The sequence below is a fragment of the Carassius carassius genome, chromosome 30 (genome assembly GCF_963082965.1).
Source record: "Carassius carassius chromosome 30, fCarCar2.1, whole genome shotgun sequence".
Lineage (NCBI taxonomy): Eukaryota > Metazoa > Chordata > Actinopteri > Cypriniformes > Cyprinidae > Carassius > Carassius carassius.
This window is the reverse complement of record NC_081784.1, coordinates 4,384,007-4,411,078: the sequence shown is the minus strand read 5'-3', so window position 1 is coordinate 4,411,078 and position 27,072 is coordinate 4,384,007. Positions and strand designations below refer to the sequence as shown.

At 35.7% G+C, this 27,072-nt stretch overlaps 1 protein-coding gene across 12 annotated transcripts in view; it reads right to left on the bottom strand.

Annotated features, from left to right (window-relative positions):
* The window catches only part of LOC132110441 (actin-binding LIM protein 1-like), a 35,747-nt gene extending 8,977 nt beyond the window's left edge, over positions 1-26,770 (bottom strand). The window contains exons 1-12 of one of the 12 annotated variants that reach the window (XR_009424651.1): positions 21,600-22,322; positions 14,473-14,607; positions 8,287-8,470; positions 8,060-8,172; positions 6,538-6,664; positions 6,355-6,448; positions 4,734-4,821; positions 2,785-2,843; positions 1,524-1,601; positions 788-943; positions 541-585; positions 169-195 (exon numbers count right to left, since the gene is read on the bottom strand). Coding sequence is in view for 11 of the 12 variants with exons in the window: in XM_059517047.1 (XP_059373030.1) it covers positions 169-195; positions 541-585; positions 788-943; positions 1,524-1,601; positions 2,785-2,843; positions 4,734-4,821; positions 6,355-6,448; positions 6,538-6,664; positions 8,060-8,172; positions 8,287-8,470; positions 14,473-14,607; positions 21,600-21,828 (1,335 nt within the window). In the remaining variant the exon portion in view is untranslated. Of the gene's footprint in view, positions 1-168; positions 196-540; positions 586-787; positions 944-1,523; positions 1,602-2,784; positions 2,844-4,733; positions 4,822-6,354; positions 6,449-6,537; positions 6,665-8,059; positions 8,173-8,286; positions 8,471-14,472; positions 14,608-17,798; positions 17,984-21,599; positions 22,323-26,368 lie in introns of those variants that run through there. The other 11 variants (XM_059517046.1, XM_059517047.1, XM_059517041.1 and 8 more) reach the window with 11 other exon arrangements.
* Positions 26,771-27,072: the final 302 nt, after the last annotated feature.

The window sequence follows — 27,072 nt, the reverse complement described above, 5'->3', positions numbered from 1 at the left end:
AAATCTAGATGTGATCCAGTTTCAATGCAAAATCTATAAATAAATTCTTAAATATTTACAATGAAAATTAAACTGCATTTCTCCAATAAAACACATAAATATTCAGTAATATTATGTAATCATTTGATTTTTGCCTGCATGCAAAATAAAACTCCAAATATGACTCACCTCAGCAGTCGGTGTGGGTGATCTGGTCTGAAAAATAAATACATATACAAAGAAAACTGCATTACAATAATGAAGCACAAAAGCATTATTGTATTACAATAGTGATAATCTAATGAGAGTCATCACTGAAAATCAGAGGAATTATAAAAAAAACATCTGGATGCACTGCAGATAAATTGTGTGGATAAGTGGCACCCATGAGCATCCATCTGAATCATAAAACCACAAATGGGACTCAATACAATCTCCTGGACTACCTCATGACTGCTAGTCCACATCCAGTGTGTGATTTAGGACAACACCAATAACATGAGAATGACTGAGAGGAACAGCCTATCAGGGGACAGGTGAGAGGTCATGTGACTAACTTACTCTGTCTTCTGGCATAGGCGAAAACTCTCTCCTGGAGCTCCGCAGCTGTCAACAGAAAGGTGTTGTGTTGGGATAATAAAGTCCAGGTCAGTTTAAAACACTACTATTGTCTGTATATATATAAATTTTAAACAAGCAGAAAAAAAATTAGTCTGTGTTCAATACTATACCAAACTCAAGAGCTCCGTTTCAAACTCTAGTGAGTCACTAGGGCTTGGAGCAGAGCTTCTGTTTGACTTCTTTTTACCTCTCCAACACTCTCTCTCTCTTCTGACTCATCCAATGAGGTGGTGTAAAGTGGTTCATAGTTGATTAGATCTGGACGCTCAATGTCATAAATGGCTTTGACCTTGGGAATAGCTGCTAAATCCTTGTAATCAAGGATCTCATTGTCTACTTTTGCCTAGAGGACACAAACACACACAGGGAGTCACAGATGTCTGAATTTATACAAGAGAGCAGTGAAAATATAAAGTTCTATAAAAAGCCTCTCCTAGGCCAATATAAGGGTCTGAGCGTGAGAATAAAAAAAAGGCAAAAAAGCCACTTACGTTACAGTGATTTTACCTTTTATCTATTAGGATCTGTTTTAACAGCTAGAAAACTACAAGATGACTTGGCTAAGCCAGATTGTAACACAATGCAATACAATGTTTAGTCATAGATATTTGAGTTGTCAGGTTTAAAAGTATTTAACCTACTGTTCAAGGTTTGGCAAAACAGTAACATTGAAATGAAATATTATTACAATTTAAAATAACTGTCTTCTATTTGAATCTATTTTAAATGATAATTTATTAATGGGATGCAAAGCTGAATTTTCAGCATCATTACTCCAGTCTTCAGTGTCACGTGATCCTTCAGAAATCATTCTAATATACTGATTTGCTGCTCAAGAAACATTTATTATCTTTATCAGTCAATTGTGCTGCTTAATAATTTTGTGGGAATATATTTACACTATGATGAACTGATGCACTTACATATATGGTGTGACCCGGTGAGCCAGGTATGCTTGAACCAGGTCTGGAACATATACTCTCAGACGACGAGCATGTCGGCTGTGAAACAAGCACAGGCTTAGAACCCACAACCTATATTCAACATAAGTAATAAATAAAAACATCAGCATTTGCATTTTCATCTAAACAACTACGTATATTCCCCACTGACGTGATTATTCAATGTTGCATTAGCCTTTACCAGAAGAGTGTGTTACTTATATTTGCCTTACTGTGCATCACATTAAACTTTTGTTTAATGTGATGCACACTCACGTTTAACTTTTATGTAAAACACATTTTGTGCCTGCTTGCACGTGGCTGTAAAGAGATACATTATGATATATTAAAATATTCATGACCTACTGGCCAATCATGCTACGAAGAATGCAAAAGAAACATATTTTAAACACATAAGTATAAATCCGTGTTAGCATCAGAATATACATGTTCTAATAAATATAACATATTCAGATATAAATGTAAGAAAACTTTGACCTGTAAAATGATATATATTGTGAACGATAGGACTAAATGATGACAGCATCCTTAAACAAACCTAAAAGTAAAGAAAATCATTCATTTGCCTTCCACACAATGAATGAGACTCGTCAATGGCAATTTCATGTTTCCGATGGCAGGAAATGCTTGCGGATCAAAATGTAAGTGCATCTGATATTACTCAGCATATTGAAATGCTGAAATGCACCATGTGTGATTACAGCAGCCTAGCTTGATTTGAGGCCTATCTGGCACAATAGCAGAGTAACTGGGCTAAACTATCTGTTCTGTAGCACTAGTGTCTATGAAATGGAATAAACCAGATGTTAATGATGGTTTATAGCTAAAAATGAGATCAGGCGGTCTGAGAGCTGCAGTGTAACTGCAAGTGAGGAGCACTGCAACCTGCCGCCTCCAGGGGCAGCACATGGTCATGCGATGCCAGGGCGCAGCTAACAGCGAGTACAGTACCTGCCTTTCTGTTTTGCTGAAGAGAGCTAGAGACGCAGGCAATAGCTGTGGAGGAAGACACAGGGGTTTGGTCGGACATCACGAAAGACAGTGAACTACCTAAGCTATAGCAGTGTTTCCGGAATGATTGTTTGAGCGACATGTGTACAAAAAACATCCAGGAGGAGAAAGTACAGCCTCACAGCTAACAATACATTTACTTTCAGAAAAGAGTTAGCAGAGAAGAACATACAGACAGCAAAAACACAGAATGACATTGAAAGGACCTCACCCGCTGTCTCTCCTCGCCTCTGAGTGAATGTTTACAGCTTGGATGCCAAACTGTTGATCCTGCACAAACAATGAAAGAGATGGTCATTCAGTCATGTCAGTTAGGTCACTTTCTGATAAAGAATCTAAAGCAGAACTGTAATTTTTAGAGGTGAACTTTATGTGGCACATCTTCAGTCATTCTGCAATGTAATTAAACATAACAATATATGCAATTTTATTAAAAAAAAAAATACATTCAGCAAGATGCATTAAATTGATCAAATGTGATAGTAAAGAAATATAATTTGCATAATTACACAAAAGATTAATATTTCAAATACATTCACTTCCTTTAAACTTTCTATTCATCAAAGAATCCTGAAAATGAAGTAACACTGTTTTCAACATTGATAATAATAAATGTTTTGTGAGCACCAAATCAGCATATTAGAATGATTTTTGAAAAATCATGTAACACTGAAGACTGGAGTAATGATGCTGAAAATTCAAAATTTAATGTACTTGTTCATCATTGTGCCAGTGTTTTATTCGCAAGAACAACAAAGTGACGAAACGTGCTCTGTAGAGCAGTTTGTCTGTTTATGGCTACTGTAGAAACATGATGGCAACTTCCATGTAAGGGGACCGGGGACCCGCCATGTATGTAGATAGAAATAGCTCAATCTAAGGTAATAAAAACATAATGGTTCATTAAGAAAGGTCTTTATACACCTCTGAAAACACAGTTATTTATATTATATTGCATTTCTGTAAATAGATTGTTTTAAATATTACACATTGCACCTTTAAGTTGGCTTGAGAAAGCCAATTTATTGAAATACGATTTTAACTTCTTCTGAGACCAAATTTTAAAATATATCTCCTCCTAGACTTTTAAAGCTACAACCACCAAGCTCAGGTTGCTATATCTTTTCTAACTGATCCGGCTTACGGTTTTCGTAAACCAGACTTTCAAAACCACCTAAAATGTGAAAGACTTTCATTGAGTGGGTGAAAACTTTTATACAATAAGACTTATGGTGTATTTAAGATGTCTACTGCATAGCAAAGCTTAACAACTCCCTACTGAAAATACAGCTAAAACCAGCCTAAGCTGATTGGCTGCTTTGGCTGGTCTCCTAAGCTGGTTTTTAAAGTGGTTTTCGCCACTGTTTTAGCAGGTCAGGCTTTTAGCAGTTTTTTTTACTGAATCACCTGGTTTTAGCTGGATTAGCATAGAAACATGTTAACAACACAAGTAACTTGGTAATCAGGCTAGAAACATGCTAGCAACATGCTAGTAACTTTCTAATCATGCTAACAACATGCTAGTCTTTTGCTAATCATGTTAGCAACATGCCAGTCACTTGCTAATCATGTTAACCACATGCTAGAGAAATTCTAATCATGCTGGAAACATGGTACTGATATGCTAGTTACTTGGTAATCATGCTAACAACATGTCAGTTACTTGCTAATCATGCTAGCAACATGCTAGTCACTTGTTAATCATGTTAACCACATGCTAGAGAAATTCTAATCATGCTGGAAACATGGTACTGATATGCTAGTTACTTGGTAATCATGCTAACAACATGCTTGTAACTTGCTAATCATGTTAGCAGCAACATAATCATGCTGTAAACATGTTAGTGACATGCTAGTAACTTGTTAATCATGTTAGCAACATGCTAGTTTACTATCTCTTATCTATTTATCTATCTATTTTTTCTGATGGATTGTACTGCCTTCAAAACTTTAAATCAAATTAGTTAAAACTGAAAACCCTCAAACTTTAAGCTTTTAAAACTACTTCATACTTTTTGGCTAGGCTTTTTCAAGCCAACTTAAAGTTTGGCTACAAACTTTAATTATAAGAAATTAATTTGGTTAAACATATTCCAGCAATTAAACCCCCCCCCCCCCCCCCCCAAAAAAAAGAAGATAATATTAAAGGCTGAGACTCACCTTGCAGGTACATCTCCTCTCCCTCAGTAAACATCTGGTTACACCTGCTACAGCGAGCACAGCTGGGGTGGTAGTGCTTGTCCCCTGCCTGTGGAGAAACATACTCAAAGTTAAACCCGAAAACGGCTATTCGAGATAACTCTAACAGACTGTTAAAGAGAAGCTGAAGTTTTGCATGTGTATCATGTGAGATGAGTCGACGCATATTTTATTCAAATGACCAGAACAAACAAGCTTATCGTTCTGTGTTTGCAGAATCAAATCATCTGTTCATTCAATCATTCAAAGATATAAATAAAACAAAGAGTACTGGAGTACATTTTACATTTCAGTCTTTCTACTTCAGAATTTCACATTTCATTCAATGCTTAATTAATTTAATCATTTAATCATTAATGCACAACCAATGCTTATTTCATGTTTAATTCACTTGCTGTTTCTGAGTTATTTGTTACATTTTTGGGCAAAAACTGTTTTTAGCCATTTTTTTTTACAATTTTAAATTATTATTAAATATTATTTAATTTATATTCATGAAAAAAAAATCAGTCTTGAGAGAGACTTACAGGTCCTGTGCAGTATCTTGTGCTCTCAAACTACTCAAACTAAGTAATTTATACAGGGCCCATTTCACTCCTGAGCAGCAATGCACAAACACATTCCATTATAACAAACAGGAAAACAGTGTGATGAGAAAGGACAACTGTCTCTCTCACAGCCAATCAGATTCAGTTAGCCGGATGAAACTTCCTGTTGCAATACTGTGAAATCGGCTGTGAGCCTGTTGTGAAACTCTAGACGGTTATCTGCGAGACATCAGATGTGTGTAACATGCTTTTGTGCTGCAGGTCTGTGTCACAATCAGTGTGTTTTGTTGTCGAACACTCATGCTATAAAGTGATAAGCATACTGTTCATGTTGCATGTCATTCTCAAATGGTGGGAAAAGACTCCAAAATGGTCCACAGGTCTGTTCTGAAAAATCTAAAAAATTAAGGAAATATGACCCAGACTACAATAAATATACGGATAAATATGGTTAGTTCTGACCATCAAGTGTTTAATGCAGAGGATTACTGTCTGATGACTGTACAAAGCAACTGAAAACGATACAAAAACATAAATAAATAAAATTCTAGTACTGTGTTAGGTTGTCACTTGATGGCTTTATTGATGAAAGCAATATTCTTTCCTGTGTTGACATATTTCCTGTTCAACAGAAAGATGGAAATATTCTGACAGAGTGTTGAGGTGTCTAAATGTCACTCCAGAAGACATTTATTAACACCCCGGAGCTGTGTGGAGCACTTTTCATGAGGGATGGATGCACTTTTATTGGTCTTCAAAATCTCAATAGCCTTTCACAGTCTTAATAAAACTTAAAAGAGCCAGGACATTTTTTTTTTAATGCAACTCGATTGTATTAGGCTTAAAGAAAGCCATATACACCTAGGATGGCTTGAGGGTGAGTAAATCAAGGGGTAATTTTAATTTTCGGGTGTACGATCCCTTTAACAATAACAACACTGCTCAAAGCTACAGACATGCCACAAAGCCACAAAAAAGTATTTCAAGTGATCAGTTTGTTACCAGTCCAGAACTGTGTGTGTGTGTTTCTGTACCTCCAGGACTTTCCCGGTGATGAACTGCTGACACGCTTCACAATGCACTCCAAACAGGACCTGATAATCGTGCTCACAGTAGGGGGCGCCATCCCTGTGCACATACAGAGAACAAACCAATGCATACCATCATCCATCATTTAGGATGGAATGGATGAATTTTGTGTAAAAAATGCATCTTACTTGCTGATGTATTCTCCAGTTAATACTTTGGCACAGGCCTTACATTTAAAACAGCCCAAATGCCACTGACTCTCTAAAGCCAACAGAGCCTGACCATTCTTAATGTCTCTGCCACAGCCCGCACAACCTGAAACATAAAATAATAATAATAATAATTTGACACTCTGACTCGATTGATGCTCTTTCCAAAAAAAAAAAAAAAAAAACATCTTTAAATTTGGCACATGATTCATGTGAAGAACTCAGTTTGGGCCATTTTTTTGTGTCAAAACATGCAAACCATTTTTTAGACTTCAGCTTGATCACTTGATGTCATGAATCAGTATATTGTGAACACAATTTTGGCACCTATCAAGGGTCTTGATCTATTACATCAGGACACTGATGACTCACACAATGGCATTTATCGACAACATCACTGGTTTAAAAGCATTAGTGATGTCTGTCAGGTATTTGTTTTCTTCACATTTTACCTTGTCGATGAGAGATTATCATTGGCTTTAGTAGTCAAGCTTAAAGGCTTAAAGTGGAAATTAAGATTTATTATTTATTATAGTAGATGGATCCTGGCCAAAAAGCCCCCAAATGCTCAGAAAAGGGATCTACTAAGAGAGACAGAGTTTTTGAATAATTTACCATTTCAGGATGTTATACAATCGCTTTCTTTCCCATTAAGTCACTGTGTGGATGTAGCAGTATGCACTCTTACTATAGTTAATGTATGATGATTTTTTTTATTATTCTTTAATAATGTCTGAACATGAAGGAAGTTGTGATTAAATAATCTGTTTTATAAAGTTTATGCATATAAATTACATAATGAGAAACTCTTTACCCCATCAAGATTCTTTAGGTTTTAAATTGAGTGAGATTTTATCTTAAGTACTTACAAGTTGTTTTGCATTATTGACACTGTTTTCCTAATTAATGTTGTTCCGTTGCTTTGACACAATTTGTTTTGTTTAAAGCGCTGTATAAATAAAGGTGACTTGACAAGTTATAGATATGTGAGATGCTAAATGTATGTTAAGATCAAAATGAAAAGAAATTAAATCAGGAATTACACTGTCTAAAGAAAATGAAGCCTACTGAATTGTGATCATATTTTCCCTCAACACAATTAGTTCAGATGCTTTACTTATGAATTATTTATTTCATTATTTCCTAAAGTGATTTATTGTAACCTAGTATTTCTACTTAAATATACCCAAATGTTGAAGTTAATGAATTCATAAATAATACAAAAATTCAAGGTAGTATAACAAACTTTATATATGTTGTTGTTGTTGTTGTTTTTACATTTCACTACTGAAAATTAGATTTGTTTTGATTTGGTTTAATATAATATAGTTCCCCCATATATCACAAATGGGAATGAGCTTTTTATTAATTTGATTAGAAATGTGACTATTAATGGCAATTTTCCCTAGATCTTGGGTTGAAATATGACCCAGACATGTTCTTGATCAGTTATGTGCGATTCACTCATATGGTGGTTTAGATCTGTGGTTCCTGCACTCACTGCTGTGTCCGACGACGTCTTTAGTAGGTCCTGGAGACGTGGGCTCTGCGCAGTACTGACACAGACAGTCCTTGCCATTGAACGTCACTCTGTCTCCAGCAGGAAATGGTCTCCTGTAGGTCATAAAATATATGATCACAGTTAAAATTCCTCCACAATGTCAATGACTATATAATGTCCAGTGTGTGTCTGTTTGCAAGTGTGGGTGTGTGTCTGTAGGCTCTTACTTGCAGATTGTGCACACAAAGCATGTTGGGTGGTAGGTCTTTCCGAGTGCAGTCACCACCTCCCCCTCCACAAACTCTCCACAGATGTTACAGCGGGTGCCATGGATGAGTTGGTAATCCAGAGTGCACAGATATTCCCCATTCTTCATGAAGAATCCTCCCTGAGCCAGATCACATCCGCACACTGCAGCCAAACACACAAACACTCATTCATTCTAAAGTTGGTAATGAATTATTATCAAAATCATGGTTTGTTATATACACACACCATTAGAGAATAATAAAATAAAATTATATTATAGAACTATAAAATAATTAAAGATTAATTTAATGCTTCATAAAAACATCTCAGAAAAAAAAGCAAATCAGCATATTAGAATAAGTTCTGAAGGATCATGTGACACTGAATACTGGAGTAATGAAAATGATTTATCCCAGAAATAATTTACGTTAAAATACAATAAAACAGAAAACGGTTCTCCTCGTTCACTTCCTTTATACTAGAAAAATACATTTTTCAAACAATCATATTTTATGTTCTGCAGAGGAGTTAAAGATCAGTTGATAAGTAAATAATGACAAAACTTTTTAGGGTGAACCTAGATTTTTGTTATAATGGCTTCTTTGTCATACATTTCTGTTCTTGTAACCGGATAATGCAACATAATTGGCGCACTAGAAATAGCGACTGTAAAAATAAACCACAGTGGAGGACAATGGACAAACCATGATCTTGAGAAAACATAGTCAGAAGCCTTGAAATGTCTAATCTGAACCAATAGCCTATCTTAATCACATTTAGAGCTCATTGTGTTTCATTTTCAGCTCTTAAGAGCTCCTTCACCCACTTTCTATTTGGAAAATGAGGGACTGGAAGTATAATAGATGTGTACAGTGTATGTGTAGTATGCAGGAGAGCTCTGCAGTGCTGTTATGTAACTGACTCTAGTGATTCTCATAGCCTTCTACATGATCCGCTCTGATAAAAAGAGTTTATTCACTGAGAAAGTTCTGCAGAGGCCATTTGAGGATAACGCCACCCCATAAGTCTCACAGATAAAGCGAGAGAAATAGTACACATACAGGTGCTTCTCAATAAATTAGAATGTCGAGGAAAAGTTCATTTATTTCAGTAATTCAACTCAAATTGTGAAACTCATGTATTAAATGAATTAAATGCACACATACTGAAGTAGTTTAAGTCTTTGGTTCTTTTAATTGTGATGATTTGGCAGAAAAACATGCACAAACAACCGTAAGAACCACATCCTTATGAGGAATGTCAAGCAAACTGGATTCAAGAATTTTAGAGAATTTCACAAGGAATGGACTGAGGCTGGGGTCAAGGCATCAAGAGCCACCACACACAGAAGTGTCAAGGAATTTGGCTACAGTTGTCATATTCCTCTTGTAAAGCCATTCCTGTACCACAGACAACGTTAGAGACATCTAACCCTGGCTAAGGAGAAGAAGAAATGGACTGTTGCCATTGGTCCAAAGTCATTTTTTCAGATGATAGCAAGTTTTGTATTTCAATTGGAAAACAAGGTCCTAGAGTCTGGAGGAAGGGTGAAGAAGCTCATAGCCCAAGTTGCTTGAAGTCCAGTGTTAAGTTTCCACAGTCTGTGATGATTTGTGGTGCAATGTCATCTGCTGGTGTTGGTTCATTGTGTTTTTTGAAAACCAAAGTTACTTCACCCGTTTACCAATAAATATTGGAGTACTTCATGCTTCCTTCTGCTGACCAGCAGATGCTGATTTCATTTTCCAGCAGGATTTGCACCTGCCCACACTGCCAAAAGCACCAAAAGTTGGTTAAATGACCATGGTTTGGTGTGCTTGACTGGCCATCAAACTCACCAGACCTGAACCCCAGAGAGAATCTTTGGGCTATTGTCAAGAGGAAGATGAGAAACAAGAGACCAAACAATGCAGATGGGCTGAAGACCACTGTCAAAGAACCCTGGGCTTCCATACCACCTCAGCAGTGCCACAAACTGATCACCTCCATGCCACGGTGAATTGAGGCAGTAATTAAAGCAAAAGGAAACCCTACCAACTTGAGTACATGTACAGTAAATGAACATACTTTCCAGAAGGACAACAATTCACTATATGTTTTTTTTTAAAAATTGGATTTATGAAGTATTCTAAATTGTTGAAGACAGCGAATTGGTGGGTTTTTGTGAGCCAAAATCATCACAATTAAAAGAACCAAAGACTTAAACAACTTCAGTCTTAGTGAACTGAATTTATTTAATACACGAGTTTCACAATTTGAGTTGAATTACTGAAAAAACTTTTCCTCGACATTCTAATTTATTGACAAGCATCTGTACATATATATATATATATACAAACTGTAGAAAAAGGTATTAACTGCACCTTTAACACAAAATAAGAGACATAAAAATATTCATCCCAACATCCGTAAGTTAACCTGCATCTCAAAAAAAGTGCCACAACAATATCAACCTAAAGGGAATAAACAACATGACAGCGTCTCCATTGAAAATGTGAAATCATCACTGAAACATTTGATCTGATGAATAAATGAAAAAGTAAAAGTAGTGGACTTGGTAACAACATCCTTGGCACATATCCTACAAGCGAACTTTCACCTGAAATCCTTATGAAGTTGTGTGGATTACTTGTGGATTATTGATGATGTTTTTATCAGCTACTTGGACTCTCATTCTGATGGCACCCATTCACTGCAGAGGATCCACTGGTGAGCAGGTGATGGAATTAATAAATTTCCCATGAAAAAACATAAAAAGTAATGGCCTTTCATCTTTGGACGAGGCAGACACAACACAATTTATTAAATCTAATAATCAGATATTAAACTTTCATTTATTCTAAGGAGCTGATAGTTTTAGTTTTAACTTAAGAATAACATCATTTAAATGCGTTTAAAAATTTGTTTTATGATTATTTAAAAATGATCTTAATATAAGCTCTTTATAATATATACGCAGTTTGGAAATTCCACAAATTAGAATGCATTCATTTAACTTTCTATGATTTATTGACTGTATTACTTTACATAAAATTATTACATATGTAAGTTATATACAAGTTAAAAAAATATTTAAAATGTACCTCTTATTCCTCAGAAACCACTTTCTTAAAAGAATAGTTCACCCAAAAATTTAAATTAGCCGAATATGATGTAGATGAGTTTGTTTCTTCATAGAACAGATTTGGTCAAAATGTACCATTATGCTTGCTCACCAGTGGATCCTCTGCAGTGAATGGGTGCCGTCAGAATAAGAGTCCAAACAGCTGATAAAAACATCACAATAATTGACAAGATTCCAGTCAATTAGTTAACATCTTGTGAAGTGAAAAGCTGTGGGTTTGTAAGAAACAAATCCATCAAGATGTTTTTAACTTCAAACCATCTCTTCCAGCTAATATACAAGTCCTCAATGCATTATACTGTTTTCTCCAGTGCTAAAGTCATCTTGTCTGAATCAGGAGAGAAATATGCACAGATCAAGTACCATTTACAAATGAAAATAATCTAAAACAGTTGGTGTTGGTGGATTTTGATGTGAGACAACAACAGGGAGCAGACTTTTTCACTGACAGAAGCATTATTATGGATTACGAACTCGTATATTGGACAGAAGTGAGGGTTTGAAGTTTAAGTGCCTTAGTGATGAATGTGTTTCTTATAAACATGCAGCTTTCTGCTTCACAAGATAATTTATGAAGTCATTTGGATTACTTCTGGATTACTGATTATGTTTTTATCAGCTGTTTGGACTCTCATTCCGACGGCACCCATTCGCTGCAGAGGATCCATTGGTGAGCAGGTGATGTAATGCTAAATTTCAACCAAACCAGTTCTTGGATGGACTGTTGGTCTGTTGGTGAGTACATTTTAAAATATCATTCCTGAGTGAACTGTTCCTTTAACAAATATTGGTCTTTAATGTATTATTGGATTCAATAATACATCACAATATGGAAGTAAAACGGGTTGTGAGGAGGTTGCCTGCAAATGAAGAATACAATGATTTAGTCGTGTTTATGCTACTCTGAAGCGATTCGATGATTAGATAATCTGATTATTATTAAACAGATTTACGGATGGCATAATCCCTGAGGGTGTTGAATACAAAGTAGATGATTAGCTCTTACACTCATTATCTGCTTAGATTACTACAGGTCATGTTCAAATTCAAATCTATTTTCTGTGTAGTTTGTTCAAGAGTTGACACAAAAGAGTGTAATATCTTATATTAATTATCACCTTGCATATTTATAATTCAAGAACTTTTAAATCCCTAGTCCAAATATAGGCCTGCTGAGTCATTATTTTTCTATCTCTCTCTCAGTCAATGTCATTGTCTCTGTGTGTCTGTGATGTATTTAGAGGCCACAGTAAGGTCAGAGGTCAGAGAATGATATGAACTTAGTCCTGTGTGAGAAATAAAGGGCTGGGCGGGATATTAAATAGTCAAGATATACTTGAGCTACTTCTGCCCAACTGAAGCTAAAAGTGAAAAAACAAACAAACAACAAATATCCGTCCACTGCAAAAGTAACATACAAGTAATATGTTACATTTTAAGTAAAGCAATTATTTATTAATATGACATACTACTTTTAAAAGTAATTTTTTCAAACATGTTCCCCAAGAAAACATGTCATGTTTTCATATTTCAACATGTATCATTTCGCTCAGTGACTGTTAAAAAAAAAAAACAAGAACTACTACAAGCTAATAAATTGTATACTTACAAAATAAACATTTGGACACACTTGATTGAATTATGGTTCTCATCTTAAAAAAAAAAGATTTTTTTTTTATTATCATTATTTTTGCTAATTAGTTTTATAGAAAACTACTATTTAAAAAAAAAAAATGTAATGTTTTGAGTTGGAGCAGTGCAGGAACATTTGTCCGCCATACATTTGAACTTCTATCACGTTTTGATCACTTTATAATTTCCATATTTTGTGTTATTTCATAATTTTGATGACTATTAATTAAAATGTGAAAAATAGTAATAATAAAAGTCCATCCTTTGACAGGTAGTGTATATACAGTAAGTACATAGCTTCCATTAATTGATCCCCTCATGTGCAACATACTAGATGTGACTGTGTCAGTCAGATTTGTGCAGATCTTGCATCATAATGCGGCTCTCTCTAATTGAAGTGGGACAGCAGGACAGAGGGAAAGTCTCTGGGTTAATTGGATCGCAGCTCAGACATGACAGGATTTACTTCGTAATGTAGGACTGCATTGTATCTAGCTCTACGTGACTCAAGTGTTGCTGACAAAAGAATCAGGATAATCTTGAGTGTTTTGTTAAAAGCAGATGGATTTGGTGGGCTTACTAAATAAAGACCCTGAAGTGACATGGTAAATCATAACACTATACCAGTAAGTTCAACACTTCAAGTACTGTATAATAATAATTATTTGATTCATTAAAAAAATAAAAAAAATTAACCCTATAATAAAAAAAATTATTAAAATGCTTAAATGATTCATAGAAAAATGATAGAGTTTCATGTACACTACTACCATTTACACAGTGAACTGTTGTTGGTATCCTCACCTGTCCATATAGAGTTAATGCTATATTGACTACAAACACAAGTGAGTTGGGTCTATTTTTAGAACTTATTGCAGATTCTGAGAAACACATGCTAAATAGGTCAAGTTGGAACTCATATAACGGTCTTAACAATCACACAGTGATCCTGCACTCTGGCAGTAGAGATGAGTCTTTGGAGACACACACAAACAGTGTTAGACAGACTTCAGAAACATTCATAGGAAAAATTTAGCAAACCAGAACCACAACATCTCAGACAGGGACAATTTCACTTTGAATATGCAACCAAATGCACACAACCTGTCATAAACTGTCTAGCTAACATTAATTTCCTAAGCTTTTCTTTTGATTTTGTTCATTGTAAAATATAAACCAGACATGTTATTAAATTGCTGTGCTCTCAATTTAAGTAGACAGTGAACGTCCAGCGTACACCTCTCCTTTTCTGAAGATATTAGATTCTGTCTCTGAATATTCCATTCATATCATAATTCTAATTTACATCTCTTCCTCATTCAGCATTTGGCTTCGTGGCACTGGATGTCTTGTATGTAACAGGGACTGATGATTTGTATATGTGCATAAGTGACATTAATTCACTCACCTTTGCATGTGAAGCACTTGATGTGGAAGTGTTTGGCCTGCACTCGTAACACCTCTCCCTTGCACACCTCTCCACATTTAGCACAGCATATCAAAGGCTTCCCCGTCTGGTGGTGAGCTTCCTGTGTATGGGCCACTGTAAAAGAAGAAAACAAAGTTCTCATGGTCTGTAACAGTACTGCAAAAGTGCAAGTATGTATGGAATATGAGCTGCTTGTGCAGAGCTACTGCATATAAAATACAATATTCCATTCAGTAACAGTCCATTTTGGTTTATATTACAAAATATAAGACTAAGCTAAGAAAAAAGTGGTAGAACTGTTCACTGAAAGGTTTTTTGGGCAACCCAAAATAGTTGTTCTGTGAAAACCCCCTTTTGGAGGCTTTATTTCTAAGTGTACTCCATCCTAGCCCATTCCCCCTCTCAGCTGTGTCTATACTAACCCGGGAGGAGCGACTGATTCTGTCTCACAGTGTTGAGCATCAAACACAGACAGTCTCTGTCACAGGTCCAGAGCAATGCTGGATGTGCGTGCATGTGTGTTAGCATGTACGAGTCTCGTGGGACATTCATTTCACAGACAGATACTTTTTTCCTACATATTTATGAGGAGAATCTCTTCCCCTGCCCCCTTACCATACCCTCTCCACCCTCCCGTCCCAGGCCAAACAAAGCACTGGAAAGTGGGATCAGAGCCGTATCTCTCACTGCCAGAGCTAAAGAATCATTACATTCAAAACATTCAGTATTCATGAAAACATAACTGAAATTACATTTAGAAACATAAACATTTGGAACAAGTAAATGGACTGCATTTATATAGTGCTTTCAATAGACCACATGACCATCCAAAGCGCTTTACAAGTTGCCTCACATTCACCCATTCACTCACTCATTCACACACCGACTGCGGTGTCAGCCATTCAAGGTGCCATCCAGCTCGTCGGGAGCAGCTGGGGTTAGGTGTCTTGCTCAAGGACACCTCGACACTTGGTCAGGTGGAGCCAGGGATTGAACCACCAACCTTCCAGTTTGTAGACAACCTACATGACCCACTGAGACACTGCCGCCCCATAAGAACAGTGAGATCAAATTTAAATGAACTGCAGTTGATCTAATGGGACATTTCAGGTTATGTTACGGTTATTTTACAATAAAATACTGTAAAATGTACATTTGTTAAGTGAAAAAGAACATGGCATATGCTTATACTTCACAGGGAGATATTCTGATCTCTATGACCAAGGTCCTTATGGAAGTCGAAAGAAAAAATGAATAAAAAAAGGTAATTGTGACTTTATATCTCACAATTGCTTATTTCTCTCGCATAACAGTTCTCAAGTCTACAAGCCGTATAAATGACTCGCTAATGTAAAAAAAAATAAAAAATAAAATAAAATAAAACACACTGAGGGGTCTTACATGTATAAAAAAATCAAATGAGTGGTATAATGCAGGAGAGTAGATGACAGCTGCTGTACTTCATCCAAACTCTTAGTGAAGCCTTCTAGAACACGTCCTCCACACAAGCAGGCATTTCTTCACATCAGCTTCACAGACACTGCAGCCCGACTGACTCGCTCTCCTGACTACAGACAGCGGTCTTAACTGGGATAAAACGAGTTTAGTACATGAAATGGAATGCAATTCATTTAAAAATAGTTTTGCACTGGTGTATTGCTAGGCTAAGATCACAATATTCCAATAACTACAGAAATGCACAGAATATTTTATCAATACTTATAACATTTGTCTGGATTCATTTGTTTCCCTGAGCTCAATACAGTGCATTATAAGATTGGCTTCTCATGAAAGGCATGCCAGTTGAAAACAACAGCATATGCTGGTATGTTTTGAAGCAAGGCAGCTTGTTTGTGCTGGTTTAAGCTGGTCATGTGCTGGTCCTAAGTTGGTCCTAGGCAACTAGCTCCTGCTCAGAACCAGCTCATAACCAGCTCAGGACCAGCTTGAACCAGTTCATAACCAACTAAGGACCAGCTTAAACCAACTGCAACCATCTGCTATGCTTCAAAACGTACCAGCATATGCTGTATTGTGCTTTCCACCTTAACATAGCATGGTATTAACATTAAATATAACAATTTTTTGGACACTAGCATGATGGTAATACCATGGTATTCTTAAAAAAAAAAAAAAAAAAAAACTCAAATTCCAAGGTACACTACCATTCAAAATTTTTTCTGTATTATTTGAACAGACAGAACAGAATTTTTTTGAAATAGAAATATTTTGTAACATTGCAAAAGTCTTTACTGTCACTTTTGATTAATTCACTTGGTGGAAACTAACTGAATGAAATGCCACCATGGGCACCAAGTTGAGTAAAAAATTATAAAGTGCACATGGTAAACAAATGATGAGGTTGTTTTACTTTCACATGGTGATTTTATATGACAATTTCAGCGCAATTAGAATTTTTTTTTAGCTCAAACATTTTTATGCAGCAAAACAATACTGCAGTATCATATTATTACTTTCACATTATTACATATTATTATATTTCATACATAAATCAAATTATCGACTAAATATGTTTTCAAATAAATCAATACCAAAAGTCCACAAGAATAAAAATCTATAAGGACAAATCTTATGATTGTTAGCTTGGTTACTGTGTGTAAAATATTAGTTCAAGTTTACCTATGTGTTTGTGCCTACAAATCTACAAAACGTTACACTTGCAGTCTTCCCTTTATAGTACTGAAAAAAGACTGTATTTATTAATTAAAGACACAATGCTGGAAATGAACCTAAACTCTGCGTCTCTGCAGATGAACTGCGGCAGACATCTTTAAAGAGACCCCCTGAAACTGAAAGAGGCCACTGCAGGCGAGACACAACAATGGACTTTACCTTCCTGTGAGCGTTGCTGTGGTGACGGGTGCGGGCTGCGCGTGTCTACCTCATGCTTTTGTGTCCCATTTAAAACTGCAACACTGCTGAAACAACAGCAGCGGCAGGAGACATGCCACTATTAAACAATCAAATGATCAAATAACCTGTAGACCTGACAGGTACGACTGCAGCACAAAGCGACTCTTTCTCTTATATAACAGTTCCTTTGATTCAAATTGCTCACACACAGCAGCTAAAGCCAAACATGGTGCAATCTGGACATAAACTAAAATACAGCATCAGAATCACCTTAAATAAGAGGTGAGATAAAGAACAGCATGTGATTCTCATGATGCATTTCTGGTAAACCTTTGAAAGTGACTATTTACTCTTAATAGTGTGAAATGTGACCACACTACTATACAGATGGTCAGTTACTCTCACCAAAACACACATACGCTCCTAATTACCTTTCTTCTTGACCATGACCATCAGTGGTAAGTGAAGATGAATCAATAATCAGCCCTTGTGGAGTCGTGTCCAGTGAGATTAAAAAAATGAACAAAAAATCCAGTCAATTAATATGGATGAATAAAAGAGAAACAGGCAAATTACAAAATGCTAAATGTGTCCCATAACAACAGAGGCAGGCGGGCGTGCGCCTGCTCCCCTGTACCCCTCTGTCTCCTCCTCCTATCGCCCCCTCCCTCCCTCCCTCCCTCCATCCCATCCCCCTTTCTGTCACATTAATCCAAGGACTTGCCCATCTTCCTCTGCAGTCTGGAAATTACTGGCAGAATTTATGAATATAGTTGCCAATTTGGCTTGACTAGGCTTAAAAATTAAAAAAAACATTTTATGGCAACATTATTTGGTATATGTAAACTATGGTTGCACTGAATTACATTTTATTGGCTTTCTTTTGCAAATCATAGTAAAAATGTATGACAGTGGTTATTTTTTTTGCTAAACAACAATAACAACAGCAAAAAAGGACGAAAAAAAAAAAAAAACAGGACATTATAATGTCCATAGAAATAAAAATAAACTCAGCAGTATTAATCTTTAATTATTTTGATGCTTGAAATCACCTTTTTTGGTCAAAAATATTCAATTATACACTAATATTAAGTGTAAATATTTAAGGTAAATTTATAATAATAATAATAATTTTAGATTATTATTATTAGAATAATTTATTAGACTATCTGCAAATAAATATATATATATATATATTTTTTTATAGAGGTTTCCCAAACATACACTGCCAGTCACTGGTTAAACAAAATAAACTTGCACTTTTAGGCTGAGTAATGTTTCAGTATCCGGCTGATCAGGATTCTCAGAAAAATAGAGTTATCAGTACATTGAAAGGACAACTGAAAAACGCTGATTTATTCTAGAAAATAGCTTCCACATATTAAGCTTGGATATTTGCACAAAAAAATAAATAAAATAAAAATAAAACACATTTAAAACTGAATAAAATCACACTAATAACTTTTTTTTATGTTTATTTTAAAATGTTAAATGTATTTTCTCCTAAAATACTACAAACAAATAAATAATTAAAAAATTTAAATAAATAAAAAAATATTAAACTAAAAATATTCTTCATTACAAAAATCATGTGCTCAACACATGGTGCAGGTCAAAAATAACTAAACGGCCAAGTCAGCAACTGTGCAGGGACAGACACAGCTGTGCCGTCTTCACCTGAAGTCTCCTCACAGATCACACAGGCTTGTCTGGATCATGACAGCAACATGCTTTAATCCACCATGAATATCCCTGTGATTAAGCTGTGACGATCTCATTAGCCTCATCACAGTACAACAGCTGTCTGAGTGACAACTACATCAGCAGAATGGACTCATGATGAAATAATAGAAGTTTCACTAGTGACTGTTTTTTAGAGGACTCTTAAATGCATGAAATCAACTTTTTCTGTCTGTTGCCATTCGTTTTGTTCATGCCGCTTTGAACAGGTTTATGTGAAATCACCGACGCCACAATAGCAGCACAGCACAGAAACAACTTCAACAACTGCACAGCAGTACTGATTCACAAGAAGCTGTACAGAGATGTCTGTAGAATCTGTAAGCAGAATTTTCGTTAATTTCAGAAGCATAAACCAAAAAGTATGCACTTTTATGATTCTGAATATCTGGTGCTACTAGGTGCCAAAAAACAAAATTCCAAGATTTGACATCACTAACCTGGAAAAGCACTTATTTGACACTGTAAACACAGTTTAAATTCCAGGTGAATCTCCAAAAGCAATCAGAATGAATCAGAAGACTTTTTCCCCCTGTCCCATTCATTCAGTTCTGCATCCAATTTAGATCTTAAAATTGTTTCACATGTGTCAAACTCAGTGAAATTTGTTTGAATGACTATGCAAAAGCACTGAATTTTTTTCATATTATGACTCTTTGTTATTTACATAAGAGCATTTTCATTGATTTGTTATTCCATTAACTTTTCCAATAACACCACTGCAAGACTGTCTCTCTGCCCTTCTCAGATGACCCTGTAAAAGCTCTTAGGTCTCCACTGTATGTCAGGAAGTAAACTCCTCTCCCAGGGCCAAGCAGATCTATATGGTATAATCTGAAATGCAAGGCTGAGGAAAATGCAATTTGAAAATAAATGGACAAATATTCAGTTATTAGCTGTTTGTACAGGAAGAGTTCCAGCTAGATGGAGCACAATGAATGCAATGAAAGAAAGGTAGCAAGAGATGCTTTTCAACTCCTTTGAACTTGACACAATATACAAACGTAAAAAGAAAAATGTGACCCTGGACGACAAAACCAGTGTAAATATTTTACATTTAGATGTATACATCATCTGAAAGCTGTATAAATCTTTAAAGCTGTATGGTTTATTAGGATTGGACAATATTTGGCATATTTGAAAATCTTGAATCTGAGGGTGCAAAAATATCCAAATATTGAGAAAATCACATTTAAAGTTATACAAATGAAGTTCTTAGCAATGCATATTACTAATAAAAAAATAAGTTTTGATATATTTAAGGTAGTATATTTACAAAATATCTTCATGAAACATGATCTCTACTTAATATCCTAATGATTTTTGGTATAAAAGAAAAATCGATAATTTTTACCCATCCAATGTTTTTTGGCTATTGCAACAAATATACCCCAGAGACTTAAGACTGGTTTTGTACTCAAGGTTCACATATATGCATTGAGCTGAGCATCCGTTGTTTCCAATGGCAACAGACCATTCAAAAGTTTGGGGTCGGTATATTTAATGTTTTTGCAAAGAAGTATCTTATGCTTATTAAGGCTGCATTTATTTGATCAAAAATACAATAAAACTGTAATATTTATATATTATATTATATTATTATTAATATTATTATTAAGATATAAAATACATTAAAAAATGTAATGTAAAAGTTGAACTTTAAGAATCATTCTTTCAGTGTTTTACTTCAGTGTCATGTGATCCTTCAGAATTCATTCTATTATCCTCCTGATTTGCTGTTTGTGAAAGATTTCTTATTATTATCAATGCTGAAACCCGCAAAACCATCAAACATTTTTTACTTTTACTTTTTGCAAGATTCTTTGATGATGAGATGAATAAATAAAAAAGTTCTGAATAACAGCATTTTCTGCAACACTCTAATGTCACTTTAATGCATCCTTGTTGAAAAGTTTTTTTTTTTTTACTCACTGACTCCAAAGTTTTGAACAGCAGCTTAAATAATACAATTATTTACTTAAAAAAAATAATAATTTTCTTTTCCACAGGCCACTGGTCAATACGTGTAAATCTTTAACCAAACAGGAGTAAATCCCAAGAAATCCAAAAACTGAGGAAATCTTACATGCTGGATTTGTCTACTGGTTCTCTTGTAATACTAAAGCCTTTTTGGTTGCCATCAAGCATGCCGGAGTTTAAAATTACATAAACTCAATTTCAAAAATGAGTAACAATAATTTTTGACATCTGTGTACTGATGAATACATTGTATAATGCTCCTTGTTATACAATCCTTGTCACAAACACTCACAAAAGTTTTGTAAAAAAAAAAAAAAAAAAAATTAGATTGTTCAATTAAACTGTACAATTACTGTTGCTCAGTTAGTCTAAATTTGACAGGTTTCTGGAGCAAAACTGATCTAAATTAAATTCAGCTTACTTGTGCATTATGCAATAAACAAGACATGTGAAATGAAGAACAATATCAACATCAAGTGCAACCCTTCACAAGTTTCCATAGCTGTTCATACCAGGTGTCAGGCTCTCAGTCAAGTAATAGTCTTCAGGGTTGATGAACGGCAGCTGTTGCATCACAGGCTCTTTCGGGATGAGGTACAACACTTCTGCCACACGTCCATCCTCTATGACAGATATGCGTTTGACAGAGTTTGTGCGTTTGATCCGGGTGCGATCCACATGCTGACTGCGTCCTGAGCCGCAGAGCTTCCCCAGGCTGCTCAAAGTGGGAAGGGAAGGCATGCCGGCCGTACCTCAGAATTCTCAATTAGTCCTCCAGAATACACAAAATAAGCCATAAAATGCTTTAGGAATTAGTTTTTCCACAATAGCCTCAATATCCAGGCTAAATGATGGCTGATGATATTCCAAAAAGCCTTTTGACTCAGTGGTCAGAGGTCACGTACCAGCAGATGAGTGCAGAAAGGGCCAAACTCCAACCAAAAGATCTCAACCTCCGATCTTCAGATTAACAAATCTTAAATCTTCAACCAAATGCTTGCTCGTCCCGATTAAGTGATTGCCAGATGTAATGCTCCTCACCTGACAATGATACTCCTTACCTCTGCTTCAGGTGAAGACCAGAGGTGAACCCCACGCCAGAGTGGAAAGTAAGAAGTGCTTCAAAAAGCTCCTTGCCTTCTCGTAAGAAGATTAACCCTGACGTCTACTCTGTGATTATCTTTTGGATGGGGCCAAGCAATGCTACCATAGCAGATGCAATGGTTCAAGCTACTTGGTGAGAGTTTACTGACACAACTAAAAATACTCTCTTCTTGATCCAAATCAAGAAGGGGCAGCTTTTAGACAATTATCGGTTTTCTGTTAATACACTCTAAAAAAATAAAGGCTCTTTATTTGCATTTACAGTTCCATGAAGACCTTTATCATTAACAGAAACTTTCCATTGCACAAAAGGTTCTTTTTAGTGGAAAAAGATGAATTAGAATATTAAAATGTTCTTCCCATGAAAAATAAAAAAAAATTACTTTAAGAACAGTTCACTGAAAGGGAGCCTAAAAAGGTTCTTCTATGGCATTGCTGCAAAACCCTCCTTTATTTTTAAGAGTGTACAACTGAAATGCAATGCACAAGATTAGCTGGAAACACATCTGTGCAGATTCTGAGAGATACAGATCAGTAATAATCCCATAAACTCCTTTCAATTTTTAATCACAGGATTTTCTCATTTAGAAAAATTTCCAAAGTAAAGCCATCAGAATTAAACAATCTGATGTAACAACAAAAAAGAGACTACATTGCAGCAATAAACAAATGCTATTTTTCCCCATATATGCATGCAGATTCTGTATTTTTGAACATTACATTTTGTACTATTATTAATATAAAAGCAATTGTTTGGTGCATTGCATCAAAATCAAAAACTAGTTTGATAAATGACATTGGCATCTATTAATTGGGTAATTCAAACATTGTTTAGGAAACTAATCCTTTCCAAGAGTACTTTAGTCACTGTCATTGATAATTCAAATGCTAATAAATCCTGGAGAAACCTTCAGCCTTTATGAAATTACACGAAGAATCAATTTTGACGTCAGACGCATGCTGCTCTGACAGACCCCGTGCAGATGCATAAGCAGTTTATGCTTATTAAACAGACATAGGCTGTGTTCCAAAACCTACAGAAATGCCTACATAAGCAGCATTTCAAGAAAGGTTGTTCAAAAAGGTAATCTTGCTTTCTTTTGGCCAAACTGTTGTCTCATATTTATCCTCGACGGAGAAGGTAATTCCGCAATGCAAAAGTTTACTGAAAAATCTGGATGAAAGGACACATATGTTTATGATATTTTTGTATGATATTTACAATTCATTTAAAAAAAGAAACAGAAAGAAAGAAAGAAAAATCATGTTCACTATTTGTGTCACATTTAATATTTTCTAACATTTAATAATATCTTATAATAATGTGGCTCACTAGGTTTAAAAAAAAGCCTCAAAGGGTTTTGCAGATGCTGCAGATTTTATAAATGATTTAGGAGGATTATTATTTTGCATGTAATCTTTAAACTGTCAAATGCTGAACATTATTACACCAACTGAAAATTAGATTCTAAAGGGAGGGGGAGAAAGAAATGGATTTAGATTGATGGAGATGGAAGAAGGTCGGAGAGAGAGAAATAGGGATGAACTTGTGTTTCTCGTGATGTTCTTCTACTTCTGAGTGATATAGGGCTTCATGAATAATAAAGCTCTGCTCTCTTCCGATCTCTCTCAAATCCTTTGACATGACTCACTTGTCTATCATTTTGTGCACTTTGGATTGCTGACATCAGATTTGACGTCTTTGGAAAGAGGTTAGAAAAATGGCTAAATCACTTGAATAAAAGTAAGATTACAAAAATAAATATTGTTCTTTGTTAATATTGACCAAAAGAGAAAAGAAAAGAAAAGAAAAGAAAAGAAAAAGATCAGTGGCAACAAATGGGAATGCTTCTGTTAGTCAATCATACAAGTGCATCTAAAAAAGTTCCTTTATTTTTTGTAATTTAATACAAAAAAAGCAAACTTTCTTATATACTAGATTCATTGAAACACAAACTGAAATATTTCAAGATTTGTTTGTTTTAAGAATTAAAAATTCAGTATCTCAAAAATATGAATATTTTCTCAAAGATCAATTAAAAAAAAGATTTAAAAAACAGAAATGTTCAAGATCTCCAAAGCAGGTTTACTTATGCACTCAGTATTTGGTTGGGGCTCCTTTTGCATGAAGTACTACTTCAGTGTGACGTGGCATGGAGGCGATCAGCCTGTGGCACTGCTGAGGTGTTACTGAAGCCCAGGTTGCTTTGATAGCGGCCTTCAGCTCCTCTGTATTGTTTGTCAGATGTTACTTATCTTCCTCTTCACAATACCCCAAAGATTCTCTGTGAGGTTCAGGTCAGGTGAGTTGGCTGGCCAATCAAGCACAGTAATATCATGGTCTTCAAACCACTTGGAAGTGGTTTTGGCACTGTGCGCAGGTACTAAAGTCCTGCTGCAAAATGAAATCAGCATCTCCATAAAGCTTGACAGCAGATGGAAGCATAAAGTGCTCCAAAATCTCCGGGTAGATGGCTGCATTGACTTTGGACTTGATTAAACACAATGGACCAACACCAGCAGACGTCACAGCTCCCAAATCATCTCTGACTTCAGAAACTTCACACTGGACTTCAAGCAGCTTGGATTCTGTTCCTCTCCAGTCTTCCTCCAGACTCCAGACCTTGATTTCAAAATGAAATGCTAAATTTATTTTCATCTGAAAAGAGGACTGTGGACCACTGAGCAACAGTCCAGTTTTTTTTCTCCATACCCCAGGTGAAATGCTTCTGATGATTTTTCTGGTTCAGGAGTGGCTTGGAAGGAATCTGACAGGTGTAGCACTTTTCCTGAAGACGTCTGAGTGTGGTGACTCTTGATGCGCTGACTCCAGCTTCAGTCCACTCTTTGTGAAGCTCTCGGCTTTTCCTGAATAAAATTCCCAAGTCTGCACCTTTTCCTACTACACTTTTTCCTTCCAGTTAACTTTCTATGAATATATTTTGATACAGCACTCTGTGAACAGCCAGCCCTTTCAGCAGTGACCTTCTGAAGCTTACCCTCCTTGTGGAAGTTGATGATTGTCTTCTGGACAACTGTAAAGTCAGTAGTCTTTCTCATAATTGTGGCTGCATGTTCTAAACTAGCCTAAGATGTACCCAGTATCTATACTCAAAATTAATCAAACTAATCAAGCTCAAAATGGAATATTAAGATTTTTTGACATACTGATTTTTTTTTTTACTTTCCTAAGCTGTAAGTCATAACCATCAGAATTAAAAAAAAAACAACAACAAAAAAAAACCTTCTTTGAATATTTCAGTTTGTGTGCACTGAATCTAGAATATAAGAAAGTTTACTTTTTTAAATTAAATTACCAAAGAATAAAGACATTTTCCATTATATTATAATTTTCTGAGGGGCACCTGTAAATAGATAGATAGATAGATAGATAGATAGATAGATAGATAGATAGATAGATAGATAGATATACAGATAGATAGATAGATAGAAAAAATATTTAACACATATAAACTCTAGTTTTGATCAGAGCAGTATTACAACTTTCAAACTGCACAATATTTGCAGTAATCCAAAAAAGTGACTTTCAGCTGTTTTTGTTTATAAAAAAGCAGCAAATGCCAAAAATGCTAAATCATCTATACTCTACTCAAATGATACTTAAGCAATAACATCATAAACATGCCTCAAACTTGACACATGAACTTGGCATAAAACAGCAAACAGACAGTTCAGCATCTAAGCAAAACAGCACTGCCACCACAGAGCACCAAAGTCACTGAATGGGCAGGACAACATGTCCTACTCATCTTTTTTTAAGTGGTGCACCAAGCTCTAACCATCTATGCCAATCTGTTTTCTTTTATACTGTATGTATTTTTTTTAATTGACTCGCTTCCATCCTACATGCATCGGATGGATGAGTTTCTTCTGTGAAGTGGAGCATACAACATACTAGCTACAAATGAATACAGCACATTAAAGGCAGAGGTAGACTGAGAATAAATCTTTCTGCTGCAAAGCAAACCACCCCCTTTCTCCTTACAAAAACTGATCCAGCTCCAGCACATATATCAGAGACAACTCCCTTACAAAGGAAAACAATGCCACATGAACACAAAAAGAGCACACATACAAAGAAAACAAGGCTCCTATAGAGACAAGCACATAAATCATGTGCAAAAACAACAACTGAGAGATCCAAAACTAAGCTTACCATCCAATCCGAAGCAGGACGTAATTTTTTGGGCGTAGTTGCACAGTCCATCGTAAGGAGGCTGTTTTGGCTGGTGTACTGTACTCTTCTCCCCCATCTCTACTGACAGACATAAACACCCCCACACCCTTCCAACCTCACACACTCACAGGACGGCCCGGCAGGACCTTCTGAGACCTCTGCGTCCTCATCAATAATTCACATTCGCACGCGCACACTTGCACACACAAAAGTGCTGAGGCGGTGTGTCCTCTCTGCATGCATTCTGGTGTCCGGACTGGGAGGAAGTGGAGGAGGAGACTCGGGTTACCGCGGTACCGGTTGCCAAGGATAGTCCAGTGATGCGGCAGTCTAACAGGTAGAGCTCTGCTGCCCTGGTGCAGAAGAAGGGCGGGCATTTACGGGATGAGCAGCACTACCGTCGGACACAAAGATGCAAGAACACACACACAGACACACACACTCCAATCGAGTCTATTTTTAAAGAAATACTCTTTCCTAGTTGTTCAATGTGTGTGATATGGAAGCTGTTTTTTTTATCACAGTTGATTTAAAATGTAATTAAGTCATTACATTAAGAGATAATTATTATAAGAAAGTTTCTCATTATTACTAGATACTAATTCATGATGTTTATCATCAATTTTTATAAAATAATATGTCGTAATATCTTAATATTCCATTATTATTTTCTACAGAACTAA